The 16076-nt window shown below is 48.7% G+C and overlaps 1 protein-coding gene across 1 annotated transcript in view; it reads right to left on the bottom strand.

The window, feature by feature from the left end:
- Zan (zonadhesin) overlaps positions 1-16076 on the bottom strand; it is a 100966-nt gene that overhangs the window by 44366 nt on the left and 40524 nt on the right. Inside the window, 15 exon segments of the mRNA XM_051162130.1 lie at positions 811-1028; positions 1699-1840; positions 2491-2708; positions 3067-3208; positions 4045-4262; positions 4644-4828; positions 7392-7629; positions 8021-8162; positions 8636-8853; positions 9207-9348; positions 9910-10127; positions 13638-13936; positions 15028-15152; positions 15490-15654; positions 15744-16003. Coding sequence (XP_051018087.1) covers positions 811-1028; positions 1699-1840; positions 2491-2708; positions 3067-3208; positions 4045-4262; positions 4644-4828; positions 7392-7629; positions 8021-8162; positions 8636-8853; positions 9207-9348; positions 9910-10127; positions 13638-13936; positions 15028-15152; positions 15490-15654; positions 15744-16003 — 2930 coding nt within the window.

Below are 16076 nucleotides of genomic sequence, written 5' to 3'. Positions count from 1 at the left end.
CAAATTGTGAACGGTCACAGCTCTGCTGTACAGCATTTGCCTAGAGTGCTCTAAGAGGGTGGAAGGGAGTGCTTTAGACTCAGAGCACTTGCTTAGAGTCCTCCAATCCTGGCTCACTATAGAGCATCTGCTGGGATTCCCCAGTGAAGAGTCGGGTGTGTGGTCCAGTGGTGCAGCTCAAGTCTGGTTCTCAAGCGAGGGCTAGGTGGTGTAATCTCACAGCCCCAACCAGAATGTCCCTGGGACAGGATGGGGCATGGCTTGGCAGAGGTGCAGACAGGAGCATTCCCAGTGAAGAAAAGCAGAAGGGAGAAAACCCAATCCCAACTAGTTTTCTTGGTTTTGCTTTTATTTTGAGACAAGATCTCACTCTGTAGCCCTGTCTGTCCTGGAACTCACTTGGTAGACCTAGCTGGTCTCAAACTCACAGGGATCTGCTCACCTCTGCCTGCGCCTATTCCTCTAAGTCCTGTCTCTGCCCCTCTGCCCCTCTGTCCCTCTGCCCCTCTTCCCTTGACTCCTGAGTGCTTAAAGAAATGCATCACCATGCCTAGTACAATCCCAGATTTTAGAACAAATAATGTACGTGTGTGTGTGTGTAGATTCCCCGCCCCCCCCCTCTCCTATTGTTCACTGCTGCCTGTACAAGACTAGATAGCTTTTAAATTTCTGGGGATTCTCTGGTTCCTGGCCCACTGCCCTGCTGCCCTATAGGAGCCCCTGACTAGAGACAGGCTAACAAGGTGTACATGCGTTGTAGGGATGCAATTTCCCAGCCTCCCAGTAACCCCACTTTTGGTGCCCACTCACCGGGATGAGAACACCCTGGGCATCTTTGCATCCACACTGAGTTCTGAGCATACACTTGTCGCTATTCAGCACATAGCCAGATTGGCAGACACAACCCTCCTTGCAGGTGAAGGGGGCATTACGGCTGGTGCCCATACAGAGGCCCTCTGGGTCAGAGCAGGAAGGCAGGCAGGAGGGAAGGCAGCTGGTGTAGAGGCTGTGTGCTGGGCACTGCAGAGCTATGGGATGGAGAGAAGGTGGGTTAGTGCAGTGGAATAGAATGGGACAAGGAAGCAGAGAAAAGCAGTCTATGCCAAATGACCACAGAGCTCGGGGGAGCGCTCTCCTCTCTCTCTCTCTCTGTCTCCTTCTGTTCTTTCCTTAGCAAGCATTTACTGAGCATGGGGTGTGTGCCAAGTTCTGGGAAAAGAAACTAAGAAGAGTGGATCTTGGACCAGAGAGCATTTCACTTAGTGGTTAACAATGCTCGCTGCTCTTGTAGAATATCTGAGCTCAGTTCCCAGCACCCAGGTTGAGTGGCTTACAATATTCTATAATTCCAGCTCCAGGAGACCTATCTCTCTCTCTCTCTCTCTCTCTCTCTCTCTCTCTCTCTCTCTCTCTCTCACACACACACACACACACACACACACACACACCACATCTTTAAAAAGAAAGAGAATGAAGAGGAGGAGAGATCTCCCAAGTCTGTGTGGAAACTAACATGTGAGAAAGGATTGACATCCATTGACAAGGGTATGGCCGAGCCATGGATACCCAGAGTCCCTCCCTACTGTGGTACCCCTAGCATCTTAGAATGAGCGAACTAAGTAAGCTCCTTCTTACCCTTTGTCTGGCTCCTTCAGCCCTGAGCACACCCTCCCTCACCTTCCCCCATGGCTCCCTTACTGATTTCGGTGCAGTTACTACTGCTGTCATTGCTGTCACGGCAGTAGGTCCCCTGGGGACACTGGAAATTCTGGCACTGGACAGCCCCTCCCACACAGGTGCAGCTCTGGGTGCAGCCTCTGGAGATCCAGGTCTTGCCTGCCTGCAGAAGCCAAGGAAGAGGGAGTGAGGACTTGGCAGAGTGTTCTAGAGACAAACTTACAGCCTGAACAGATTGTCTACATACTCTTCACCTGCTGAGTCAACCATTCACAAGTGAGAACTATTTGCTTTAAAAAAAAAAAAAAACTGCATTCAGACGCTGGAGAGATGACTAAACATTTGAGAGCACTTGCTGCTCTTCTATAGTATCCAAATTTAGACTCCTGCACCCACATTGGGACCCCCCCGCAAAACTACTTATAACTCATGCTCCAGGCTATCTGATGTCCTCGTTTGGCCAATTCAGGCACTTGAACTGGTGTGGCATACATTCATATAGAGACTCGAATACACACATAAGTACAATTTATAAAATATCTTTTTACATGGTTTTTAGTGATGGTATATGTGATTCAGAGGCAGAGGTCTGTGTAGAATCCCCAGCGAGGAGCTGAGAAGAAGGCTCAGCAGTAGAGTGCTTGCCTGGAATTCTCAAAGAGTGACTGGCAGTGGTAATGAGTTAGATCGCTAGCCTGGAACGGCACGATGACTCCAGGCCTGATCAATGGTCACACTCCAGGGCCAGCATCCCAGGCTCAGAGAGAGGGAAGGAAGAAGGGGGACCCCAAAGTACTCTCCATGCCCACTCACCGGGATGAAGGTACCCTGGATGTCTTTGCAGCCGCACTGAACTCTGGGCACACATTTGTCCTCATGAAACACGAAGCCTGGCTGACAGAGGCAGCCCTCCTTGCAGCTGGAGGGGACTTTGGTGCTGCTGGCCTCACAGTGGCCATTCAGGTTGGAGCAAGAAGGCAGACAGGAGGGAAGGCAGTTGGTGAAGCGGCTGTGGGCCGGGCACTGCAGAGCTACGGGGAGGAGGGAGAGTGGGGTTAGTGGAGAGGCTCAGGGAAGGCCTGGGGAAGCAGACACAAGAGAAACCGGAGGAGTAGAATGTTCAAGAGAACTTGAAGTGGGTGGGGTTTGCTTCCCACCCCCAAACATTTCCTGACACAGGCTGTGTGCCAAGCCCCTAGGGAAGAAAGTGAGGAGAATGGATCTTCTAAGTTGTTTTAGGGTGCTAACTGTGGAGAAACCAAGACTAAGAAAGTACCTAGCCCCAAAATTGGTCCCCAGAATCTCCCCTCACTGTGTCACCTCCTACCCATGGCCTCTGAGGCCCAGTCATGAACATTCTCCCTCACGTCTTTCCTGTGGCTTCCTTACTGATTTTGGTGCAGTTACTGTTGCCATCCTCTATGTCCTTGCAGTAAGTCCCTGAGGGGCACTGGAAACTCCTGCAGTGGATGGTCCCTGCCATGCAGGTGCAGGTCTGCGTGCAGCCTCTGTTGACCCAGGTCTTGTCTGCCTGCAGAAGCCATAGGAATAAACATGAAGTGAGGGCAGAAGGCCTGGTTAGAAGGCAACAGCCTCATCTTCCTGAAGTGCTGACCTTCGCCCTTTGTATCTGCAGGTCGCACATCTATTTAGTCAGGCAGTCACTGCTGACCCGTGTGATTCGTAAAGCGCCTACTAGAATCCCGCATTAAAGGGTACACAGGGGGCCTCAGTGCTATTGTTCCAGCTCCAGTCATCCCTCGGTGGCCTGGGAGTACAGCGCAGCTCTCACAGCTTCTCACGACATACAGTCTCCTAGTGGGGATTTGGCTGTGGAGCATCAGTTGGAGAGCGCTTGTCTAGTATGTTCCAGGACCTGAGCAACCTGCACTCTCCAAAGGCAGCCACGCATACAGACAGGGCATCCCAGGTGCACGAAACAGAAGAAACGAGAAAGTCAGCCCAATCCTACTTTTCAAAACAACCCGTGTGTGTGTGTGTGTGTGTGTGTGTGTGTGTGTGTGTGTGTGTTCACATGTCTGTGGAGGTCAGAGGTGCCGTTTCTCACCTTCCACTTTGTATTGAGACCTCTCTCTTCTCTCTCCCACCTTCTCTCTCCCCTCCCTTTCTCTCCTCCTTTTCTTTTTGCTGGTGTCCTCCTCTCTAAGCACACAAGACTATCCTAGGGACTCTCTTGTCTCTACCTCCCGTCTTCCAGTAGGAGGCGTGGATTACAGACACAGGCTACCCAGCCGGTCTACATGGGTTGTAGAGATTCACACTTAAGCCCTCATTCTTTTGGTGTATATACTTTCTATACTGCGCCATTCCCCAGCCCCCACCACTCCACTCTCTATGCCCACTCACCGGGATGAGAACACCCTGGGCGTCTTTGCAGCCACAGAGAATTCTGAGCACACACTTGTCCTTATGCAGCACAAAGCCAGGTCGGCAGACGCAGCCCTCCTTACAGGTGGAGGGGGCTTTGGTGCTGGAGCCCCCACAGTGGCCTTCTGGGTCTGAGCAGGAAGGTTGACAGGATGGAAGGCAGTTGGTGTGGCGGCTGTGGGCCGGGCACTGCAGAGCTAGCGGGTAGGGAGAGTAGGGTTAGTAGGAAGACTAGAGCGGTTCAAGAAGCAGTGGCTACAGAAACCAGGTGGGACTGAATGGCCAATGGAGTTCTGAGGGGTTTCCCCTCCTTGTATTATCCATTCAGCAAACATTTACTGAGTATGGGATGTGTGCCAAGGAGTGAAGTAATAAAATGCATCTCCCAAGTCAACATGGGATATTAACCATGAAGAGACTAATGCTGAGAAAGGACCAGATGAGCTCTGGGGCCCCAGCACCTCTCTCCTCTGTCCCAGACCTCAGAACCCTGGGGAAGCAATCTCCTTCTTGACTGTCTCTGATCCCTTTAGTCATGAGCATGCCCTCTCCCCTCTCCCGCCAGGTAGCTCCCTTACTGATTTTAGCACAGTTACTGGTGCCATCCTCGATGTCCTGGCAGTAAGTCCCCGAGGGACACTGGAATTTCTGGCATTGAATGACTCCTTCCATGCAGTTACAGCTCAGGGAACAGCCCCTGGAGGTCCAGCTCTTGCCTGCCTGAAGAAGCCACGGGAAAAGGAAGAAAGTGAGGAAGGAGGGGCTGGTTCGAGGGACACAGCCTCACCCACTGTCTGAAGGGCTTCGGGCTGCCCTCCCAACTGCAGAGTCACCATCTAGTGGGCCAAATCAACCAGAGAAGAAAACCACTTCATCCTGTCAGCATGTGCGGTGCACATCTCTAATCCAAGCACTTGGGAAGCAGAAGCAGGCAGATCTCTGTGAGTTCAAGGCCAGCCAGAGCTACATAGTGGGATCCTGTCTCAATAAACCAAACCAAACAAACAAGTAAATGCTGCATCTGGGGCTGGGAGTACAGTTCAGGGATACAGTGCTTGCCTAGAACCCTCCATGAGGGGCTAGGGTATGGCTCATCCTCAGAGTTCGTCTATAAGTCCTACTGAAGGGGAAGGCTCAGAGTTAGAGTAGAGGCCTAGAATCTTCCAATGGGAGCCTGCTGTATAACTCAGCCACAGAGCACCAGAGTAGGATCCAACTCATAGGCAAGGGTGGGAGGTGGAGGTGGGGCCTGTACTAGAGGCAGAGGGCCTGTCTAGAATGCCCTAGTGAAGGGCTTAGGGTATTTTGCTTAGCAGCAAAGCATTTATCTAGAACCCTCCAGTTAAGGGCTAGGGGTGTGGCTCACTGGCAGAGGGCCTGCCTAGCGTGTGGTAGGCCCTGACCAACCAGGGAAGGATATCCCAGGTGGAGAGAAGCAGAAGAAACTAGAAAGTGGCCACCAAACATATTTCTAAAAAATATTTTTCTGTGTTTTTGTGGAGAAGCAATTGAGGAAGGACTTATTCATAAAGGCCAGAGGGCAATCTCTAGTTTTGACTCTTACCTTCTACTTTATATTGAGAGTCTCGTGTGTATGTATGTACGTACGTACGTATGTATGTATGTATGTGTGTACGTATGTATCTATGTATGTATGTACGTATGTATGTATGTATGTATGTATGTACGTATGTATGTATGTACGTACGTATGTATGTATGTATGTACGTACGTATGTGTGTATGTATGTACGTACGTATGTATGTATGTATGTACGTACGTATGTATGTATGTATGTACGTACGTATGTATGTATGTATGTACGTATGTATGTGTGTATGTATGTATGTACGTATGTATGTACGTATGTATGTGTGTATGTATGTATGTACGTACGTACGTATGTACGTATGTATGTATGTATGTATGTACGTATGTATGTATGTATGTACGTACGTCCGTACGTATGTATGTATGTATGTACGTATGTATGTATGTACGTACGTATGTACGTATGTATGTATGTATGTACGTACGTACGTATGTATGTATGTATGTATGTACGTATGTATGTACGTACGTACGTATGTACGTATGTATGTATGTATGTATGTACGTACGTATGTATGTATGTATGTACGTACGTACGTACGTATGTATGTATGTATGTACGTATGTATGTATGTACGTACGTATGTACGTATGTATGTATGTATGTATGTATGTACGTATGTACGTATGTATGTACGTACGTACGTATGTATGTATGTATGTATGTATGTATGTACGTACGTATGTATGTATGTATGTACGTATGTATGTATGTATGTACGTACGTACGTATGTATGTATGTATGTACGTACGTATGTATGTATGTATGTACGTACGTATGTATGTATGTATGTACGTATGTATGTATGTATGTACGTATGTATGTACGTATGTATGTATGTATGTACGTACGTATGTATGTATGTATGTATGTACGTATGTATGTATGTATGTACGTATGTATGTATGTATGTACGTATGTATGTACGTATGTATGTATGTATGTACGTACGTATGTATGTATGTATGTATGTATGTACGTATGTATGTATGTACGTATGTATGTATGTATGTACGTATCTATCTATCTATCTATCTATCTCTCTCTATCACTATCTCTAGCTCTCTCTGTGTATATACTGCTGTTCTCCACAAGACTAGCTCCCACTTCCTGAAGAGTCTGAGGAGCACTGTGACTAGAGAACTACTACAGCAGCTTATATGGGTTGTGGTCACTAGAATCCAGGTCCTCAGACTTGCACTGTGTGGTGGCTATTGTTGGTTGTCAGTTTGATTACATCTGGAAAGAACTAAAACCCGAATGACTGGGCACACCCGTGAGGGATTTTCCCCCCTTAATTACAACATTTGAAGTGGGAAGACACACTTCTAATCTGGATCTTTGGGGTGGGAGGATTCACCTTTAAAACAGACCACGACATGGAAGAAGGAAGCTTTCTCTCACTTTGTCTACCTGCTCTCTCTAACAGGTCCGCCCCCTTACCAGCATCAGAGCCTACTTTGGGACTCCAGCACACACTGAGGACCAGTATGTGCCTGGGACACCCAGCCTCGTGGACTGAACGACTACTGGATTCTTGGACCTTCCATTTATTGGCAGCCATTGCTAGATTAACTGGAACACAGCCTGTAAGTCATCCTAATAAATTCCCTTCCTACATATAGAGAGATTCATTCCATATGCTGTTAATCTAGAGACCCCTGACTACTACACACAGCAAGAGATTTGCCCACTGAACACTCTCAAACCCACTGATGATGACACCAACTCACAGGGATGAAGACACCATGGGCGTCTTGGCAGCCACACTCCATTCTGAGCACACACTTGTCCTTATGCAGCACGTAGCCAGGGCGACAGACACAGCCCTCCTTGCAGCTGGAGGGGGCTCTGGTGCTGATGCCCTCACAGCGGGCATCGGGGTCCGAGCAGGAGGGTTGACAGTGGGGAAGGCAGTCTGTGAACTGGCTGTGGGCTGGGCACTCTAGAACTATGGGGTTGAAGGAAAAGAGGATTAGTGGAGAGAGTAGAGGGGTCTCGTAGAATACAGAAACACCAAGCAGGGCAGAATAAGCAAGAGATCTTGGGGCCTTTTTTCCCTTCCTTTGTGCATTCAGCAAACATTTCCTGACTATGTGTGTGGAGCCATGAGAGAAGAGAGAGAGAAGGATGTGGGAGAGAACCATTTGAGGACTTACACTGAGAAAGGGCTAACATCAGTCACCAGGGTCTTTTCCAACTAGGGTAGCTCTTATCCTTGAGCTTTAAGGCCCAGAGGACCAAGATGCTTTTTGCCCTGCCTCTGAGGTTTTTTTTTCATTGTTGTTGTTTTGTTTTTGTTTTTGAGCACACCCTCCCCACCTTGTCCGTGGCTCCCTTACTGAGTTTGACACAGTTACTGCTGCCATCACTGTTGTCCCTGCAGTAGGTCCCCGAGGGACACTGGAAAGCCTGGCACCTGATGGTCCCTCTCATGCAGGTACAGCTCTGGGTACAGCCTGTGGACATCCAAGTCTTGCCTGCCTGCAGAAGTCAGGGGATGAGAAAGGAATTGGAGACTGAGAGGATGCTGTAGAGAGCCAGGCTGAGCCTCATGCCTGCAGGGTTACGGATGCTCTCCCTGTCTTCGAGTTCCATAGCTATTCAGTCAACCAGTAGAAAATATCTGATTTTTTAAAAAAGGCATCTGGGGCTGCAGGCATGGTCCAGAGACAGAGGCCTGTGTGGAATTCCCCAGTGGGTCTTAGGGTGTGGCTGAGCAGTACATTGCTCGCCTTGATTCACATCAGGCAGCTTGTGCTGGATGGCTCAGAGTTAGGAGGCCTAGAGTCCCTCAGTGAGATGCTGACAGCAAGGCGCATCCTTAGAGCGCCTGCCCTACGTAGTCTTCATGTTCGAGGGCTAGCCATACAGACAGCAGCATCCCAAGCAGAGACAAGTAAGGGACGGAGGAAGGAAGGGGAGGGACCCCGAGCCCACTCTCCACACCCACTCACTGGGATGAAGGCACCCTGGGTGTCTTTGCAGCCACAGTGAATTCTGGGTACACACTTGTCCTTGTCAAGCACAAAGCCGTCGTGGCAGAGGCAGCCTTCTTGACAAGCAGAGGGGACTTTGGGGCTTGTGCCCTTGCAGCCGCCATCCAAGTTGGAGCAGGAAGGAAGGCATGGGGGAAGGCAGTTGCTGTAGCGGCTGTGGGCCGGGCACTGCAGAGCTAGGGGGAGGAGGAGAGATGGGTAACTGGAGAGGGCCAGAGGGGCTCAAGGAAGCAGACACTACAGAAACCAGAGTGGGCTGAATGCTAAACAGAGTTGCGCGGTCTCATTCTTTTGTTACTCACTCAGCAACCATCCCTGAGTGTGGACTGTGTGCCAGGCCCTTGGGAAGAAGGTGGCTCTCTCACGTTAACGTGGGAGGCTAAGCCCTGACTGATCTCCAGAACCCCCATCCACTGTGGTACTGCCCATCCTCCACCTCTTAGGCCAGGGGACTCAGCGCCTTCTCGCCTCACCATTGGTCCCTCCAGTCACGAGCACACCCTCTCTACCTTCCCTGTGGCTCCCTTACTGATTTTGACACAGTTACTGCTGCCGTCCTCATTGTCCTGGCACTGAGCCCCTGAGGGACAGTGGAAATTCTGGCACTCGATGGTCCCGCCAATGCAGATGCAGTTCTGGGTACAGCTACTAGAGATCCAGCTCTTGCCTTCCTGCGGAAGCCATGAGAAGGGAAACAGAACGAGGGAAGGGCTGCTGCCGGGTTGAGGGCCTTATATTTTTCTGTCTGCAGGTTTCACCTCTACTGAGTCAATAAACCACAGATGGAAAAATAAGAAAGACAAATGCAGGCCTGGAGAGATGGCTCAGTGGTTAAGAGCACTGTCTGTTCTTCCAGAGGTCCTGCGTTCAATCCCCAGCAACCACATGGTGGCTCATAACCATCTATAATGTGATCTGCTGCCCTCTTCTGGTGTATAGGCACACATGCAGGCAGAACACTGTATACATAACAAATAAATCTTAAAAAAAAAAAAAGACAAATGCGCCTGAGGCTGGAGGCGGGGCTCATGAAGAGCTCAGGAGCTGCTGTGTACAGTCCTCATAAAATGGCCAAGGACATAGCTCAGAGGTAACCAGCAGAGCCTGCACCAGGCCCTCCCTGATCAACTTTCATACTCCAGGGCCATTCGTACTGACACGTTCGTTCCAGACTGAGAGAAACAATGACGAGGAAAAAGTGGCCCCCAATCCTACTTTCTACACCCACTCACCGGGACGAAGACGCCTTGGGCGTCTTTGCAGCCACAGTGAGTTTTGAGCACACACTTGTCGTTATTCAGCACGTAGCCGGGATGACAGGTGCAGCCCTCCTTGCAGGTGGTGGGGACTTTGTGGCTAGAGCCCTCACAGAGGCTGTCTGGGTCCAAGCAGGAAGGTGGACAGGAGGGAAGGCAGTTTGTGTAGTAACTGTGATCTGGGCATTCCAGAGCTATGGATTAGAGGGAGAATAATATCAGTTAGGAGGGCCAGAAGGACCCAAGGAAGCCAAGGCTGCGGAAGCCAGGGTGGGCTCAATCATCAACAGAAGTTGCCCCCGCCCCTATTTTATTATTCATTCAATATTGGCTGAGTATGAGCTGTGTGCATATCCCAGAATGGATGGATGGATGGATGGTTGAATAAATAAAGTACTTTTAAATTAATGTGGGAAACTTATCCAGGTCAGCCAGCAAAAGCAAAGTGACCTTCATGTCCTCAGTCACTAAGTATAGGTATACACTGAGTACCAGGTTTAATGAGGCCACAGGGCAGTGAGGGGAAACTGTCAAGGAATTCAAAATGGTCTTTAAGGGAAAGAGCTATGTGTGCCACCATACCAGCACTTGGAGGACAGAAACAGGAGCGTCCAGACTCAAGGCTATCCTTGGCTACAATAAGTGAGTTTAACGAGAGAGAGAGAGAGACAGACAGACAGACAGACAGACAGACACAGACACAGACACAGACACAGAGAGACAGATTTCCTAGCAGGTAAAGGTGTTTGCTATCAAGCCTGATGACCTGAATTGAATTTCTGGGATACACACAGTGAAAGGAGAGCAGTAACTCCCCAGACTTGTGTGCTCCCCTCTACATGTGCACTGTTACACATGTGCATGACAACATGCACAGGAACTGTACAAGTTCAAGCCCAACAAAATCTCAGCACGGAGAAAGGATGTGAACGCTCTCCCACCCCTAGCGGACAGTCAGTTTTCTTTCACAGCATGGCCACTGGGAAGTGGACCACACACCAATAGATGCCTGCACACCCAAAAGTGAATGAAGAGCACAAACCAACTCAATTCTTTAAATGACAACAAAAACCAATAAATAAATAAATATTCCCCCAAGACAAAACAAACCAAACAAACAAACAAAAACCCACCCACACCAGTGGTGGCACACACCTGTGATCCCAGCACTCAGGAGGCAGAGGCAGGTAGATCTCTGTGAGTTTGAGGCCAGCCTGGTGTAAAGAGTTGAGTTCCAGGATAGCCAGGGCTACACAGAGATCCTGTCTTGAAACCTGCCCCTCCAATTACATATAATACATGTAAGTGTAGTATATAGATATACAGTTTAAATGAAATTATATCACTTGGGCTGACAACCCCAGTATCAGATGTGAGAGACCCCTTCGGAGTTGTTGGTCAGGCAAAGACTCCAAAACAATATAGGCTATTGGCCTTGGTTGCGCAAACGTAAAGGCAAATCACATTTGCTGAAGACTCATGCACTTTGGATACAATACTGGAGCATCTGAGCTGGATCCTCCCCAAGAGCCTCCTCCCCGAGGACTAGCTTTCATAGGACCAGCAGGTGCTGTGCAAATTTCAAAGGAAGGCAACAACCAATAGTCTCCCCTAGCTGTTGTATCTAGGAGTCACAACCGCCACCCGCACAGTAAGACATCCCCATGGGTGCACTGGTGACATCTATATCTTGGCAATAACAGTCAACTGTCTAAATGACCTAAGGCCTGCTCAGCAGGAGGGGACCTGTGCTTGATACCGGAAACCTGGCCTAGGGCTAGTGAGCTCATGCAGCTTAGAGAAGAGTGTTATCACTTTACTAAGTCAGAAAAAATCTGAGCTGCATTCTTACACAGTTCAAATACGTTCCCCTATATCCGTAGGTAAGTGTAGCCCACACCCCTCACCAAAGGAGCCTCTCTTTGCAACAGATGGAGATCATTATAGAAAACTGAAAGTGGTCAAAATGTAAACAAACAAACAAAACACTGCCTAGGGGCTGGAGAGAGCAGCTCTTCCAGAAAACCCAGGTTCAATTGCCAGCACCCACGTGACAGCTCACAAGTTTCTGTAACTGCAATTACAGAGGACCTGACACCCTCACACAGACATGCAGGCAAAGCACCAATGCACATGAAATAAGAGTTAAAATAGAAAAGCAACTGCCTAGACCCATCTGACACATCTAAGTCACAACTCCTCCAGCTACGGCTCAGGGAACATTGCAGAAGAGGGGACAGAAGGATCACAAGAGCAGGAGGGCCAGGAAATCTGCTGTGACTGTGTCTCCTAGAAACAACAGGCAAGCTTCATTCAAGATGCTGCCATACGGCTGCCTAAACAAGACCTGCACAAGCACAGCACCAACAGATGTGCTAGTATGGAAGGGGGAAACCTCGTGTGTGTGTGTGTGTGTGTGTGTGTGTGTGTGTGTGTGTGTGTGTGTGTGTGTGTGTGTGTGTGTGTAGTAAGGTAGATGGCTGTATAAGGAACAGCACACAAAGTTGGTTTCTAGTCTCCATATGTACATGCACATGCTCCTACACACACACACACACACACACACACACACACACACACACACACAGAGGTTTTTAGGGTACAACGTTAGAGTTTTGGGTGACTGTTCAGGCAGCAAACTCTCTCTGTAATTTTTTCATTTTGGAAGATGCTAACCTGTACTTCCTGTTTACTCAGGTAATTAAATTTATTCCTTCTCAAGTCTCTGATGGGGTTGAAGACCAGATAGTTAGTTTTAAACTTAAACTTAGTTGTTTAGAAGTTAAGAAGATACCTTTAGGTCTAGATAGATATTTTTAGGTTGATAGATATGAGCTTTAATAGAGATTGATTTACATTCAGAACTTTAGACTCGCCAAGATAGATCATCTCTCTTCAAGGTTTGCCAAGTATCTTTAGATTAGACATTATGTCTGTGAGTCTTACCTATTGGTTTTTATAATTTTTCATAATTGTTCTTACTGTATATAAAAAGAATGACCTTTTTATTTAGATATAAAAGGGGACTTGTTGGAGGTTGGTCTGATGTATTTTGACGCTAATTACTGCTTGCTGTCTCTGTGACCCACCTTGCCTAAGGAGCCTAACCTGTTTGACAAATAAAAGGCCATCGCACCCGTGCAGGGCAAATGGGGTAGGCACAGCTAAGGTTCCAGGGCTTGGGGAGACAGAGAGAATCTTGGGAAGGAGAGAGACTGGAGGAGAGGAGAAGAGAAGAAGGCTGCCATGGGTTAGGTGGAGGAGAAGCTCATGGCAGGTGTGGATGGAGGATTTGGCCCAGATGAAGAACATTAGCAAGTATATGAGATTATGGATGGGAGGTAGCTTGAGAGAAATTATTAGAAGCAGATGGCATGGGATTGGGACAGGGATTCCATACCTGCCCCACCATGGGAGGTAGTTTAGGGGATTACTATATGCCGTGCCCCAGGTTAGCTAAGGCTATTTAAAAAATATAACAGGTGTCTGTGTCGATTGATTGCTAGTAGGTTATACTGCCGTAATAATAATTATAGGCCTAAGAATAAACATTATTAGGCCATACTGCTAATTTAACTGTAACACTCCAGTATTCAGGAGGCAGAGGCAGGAGGACCCTTAGCTTGAGGCCAGCCTAAGCTAGAGAAATCTGTGAGGAGACATGGGGTTTGGAGTAGCTCTGGGGTAACTACAGGGAGACTCACGGCAGAAGCTGCTGTTCCTCCAGATAGGTGGTGCAAGCCCCTGGTTAAGGCAGGCGTCTCCGAAGGACTGCAGGGACTCACAGAGAGCACGGAAGAGCTCTCTGAACTCACAGAAGCTGTTCATGCATCCGAGCAGGAAGGGCTTGAGGGGAACCTGGGAGGCACACTGGGCCCAGACAGGACTCAGCAGGGCCCTTTGGCAGTTTGCCTGTGCTTTCTCAAAGTCACTGGGCCTGCATTTTCCATTCATGATCTCCTGCGGTTTCACTTGGATGTTCTGTTCCTCCATTCTCTGGCAACTAGAATGGGAAAGCGAAAGCAGGGCCTCAGAAGAGCTGGGCATGGTGGAGTATGCCTGCTCTCAGGTGCTTGGAAGGGGAAGCCTGGGGGGGGGGGGGCAGAAGTTCAGAGCTGGGGATGGTGAGAAATTATGGCAACTAAGGCCCTTGCCAGCGCACCTCAGGACCTGAATGGGATCCCTGGACCCGACACACTGGAATAGGAGGGCATGTACTCTTACTAACTGTCCTGGGGCCTCCACACAGGCACCGCGGTGCGTGTACACACACAAACAGAATTCATAAAATTGAAAGAAAAAAGTTTAAGTTGTTCAAGGAGGCTGGAGAGATGGGTCAGTGGTCAAGAACTTGTTGCTCTTGCGGAGGACCCCAAGTTCAATCTCCAGTACCCACATGATAGTTCATAAGCACCCTTAACCAGCTTCAGGGGGTCCAGTGCCCTCTTCTCATCACGATGGGCACGAGACACATATGCAGTGCACATGTACACATACAGGCGAAACACTCATACACAGAAAATAAAAAAGATAATTTTTTAGAAGTTGTTCACTGGGTGGTGATGGTGGCAGTGGCATACACCTTTAATCTCAGTACTCAGGAGACAGAGGCAGGCAGATCTCTGAGTTGAGAGAAAGAAAGGAAGAAAGAAAGAAAAAAGGAAAAAAATTCAAAGTCATCCTCAGCTACAGATGGGTTTGAGGCTGGCACGGAATATATAAGACCTTGCCTTAAATATGCACACACACACACGCGCGCACACACACACGCGCGCACACGCACACGCACACACAGGAAAGGTGATGGCAAAATGGCTCAGCAAGCAAAAGTACTAGTTGACTCAAGATTCCACGTGTGCACCATGCATATTGAAGCCCACTCACACCGCCAGACACAATAACAATAAATGAAATAAAATGGAAGCTGGGAATATGGTTCCAGGTTAGGGCTCTTGCCTGGTCAACCTGTTCAGTTCTAGGCCAGCCAGGGCTACACAACAAGACCTGAAAGGGCAGAAGTGAAGAAACAAGGGAGAAAGGAATGGAAGGGAAGGAGGGAAGCAGGATGGATAGACAGCCTTAGAGGACCATTACGTTGGGTAGATGCTCTTATCTTCCCAGCTATTCATGAACTCCTGCTCATCCTCAGCTAGCTCGTCACTGGGCATCATGAGCTCATCCTCTTCTTCGCCGTTGAAGTTGCCACACACACCGCAGACCTGGGCAGGCAGGGGGAGGTGGATTTTCAGCGCTAAGTGAGTAGAGAGGGATAAAGCACTTTTTTCTTTTCCAAAAGAAATGAAACCTAAGCCTTTTGGTTTTGAGACAGTCTCTCTAGGTAGCCTGGAACTGGCCATCCTCCTGCCTCAGCCTCTCACATGCTACGATAAGAGGTGCATGCCAAGTCTAAGGGCATTTTTCATTGATGCATACTTGCCACCCCTACATGGAAATGAACATTCAGCTTTCTTCCTCTATGCTGGGGAATGACCTCTCTGGTGTGTTAGAATGGGATGCCATTTGCCCCTCAAAGGCCATGGTGTTTTTCCTCCTCACCTTTCCATTTGAAGATGCAGGGATTTTGATATCTAAGAAATTATTGCTCTCAAATTTGACTTGAACTTCATCCTTAATTGTGACAATGGTATAGACGTCTTCAGTCGTGATGCTGACTCCCGGGATCTGGGTGGTGGCAGGAAGGGTGACCAGCGTGTCATTGATCTGAAGAGGAAAATAGATCCATGAGTAGATGGAAAAACCCGAGCTCTCCTCCCAGGGTTCACTCTTCCTTCCCAGCCCAGGACTGGTACCCAACGTACCAGGACTGAATGGTCTTTCTGCAGAGTGACATGGAAGCTGAAGATCTCAATGTATAGCTGATAGACGCCGAAGGTCTTGCTTTTGCTTCTGGTGTTCTGCTCAGTCTTGGCACTGATCGTGAAGAAAGGCAGGTTCATGTTGGGGTGGCACACTTTGACCATGATGTAAGTACACATGTCTTGGATAGGATGGCTATAGCCATCGAAGCTCACGATCTGGGAATCCTCTGAGATGTGACACTCTCCAATCTCTGTGGAGAAAGAGGTGACTAAGGGATCACTTCAACGTCCCCAGGAATGCAGTCCATCCTTCTCTCTGCCTGG

The sequence above is a fragment of the Acomys russatus genome, chromosome 19 (assembly GCF_903995435.1).
Source record: "Acomys russatus chromosome 19, mAcoRus1.1, whole genome shotgun sequence".
NCBI lineage: Eukaryota > Metazoa > Chordata > Mammalia > Rodentia > Muridae > Acomys > Acomys russatus.
This window is presented reverse-complemented; position numbering and strand designations above follow the sequence as displayed.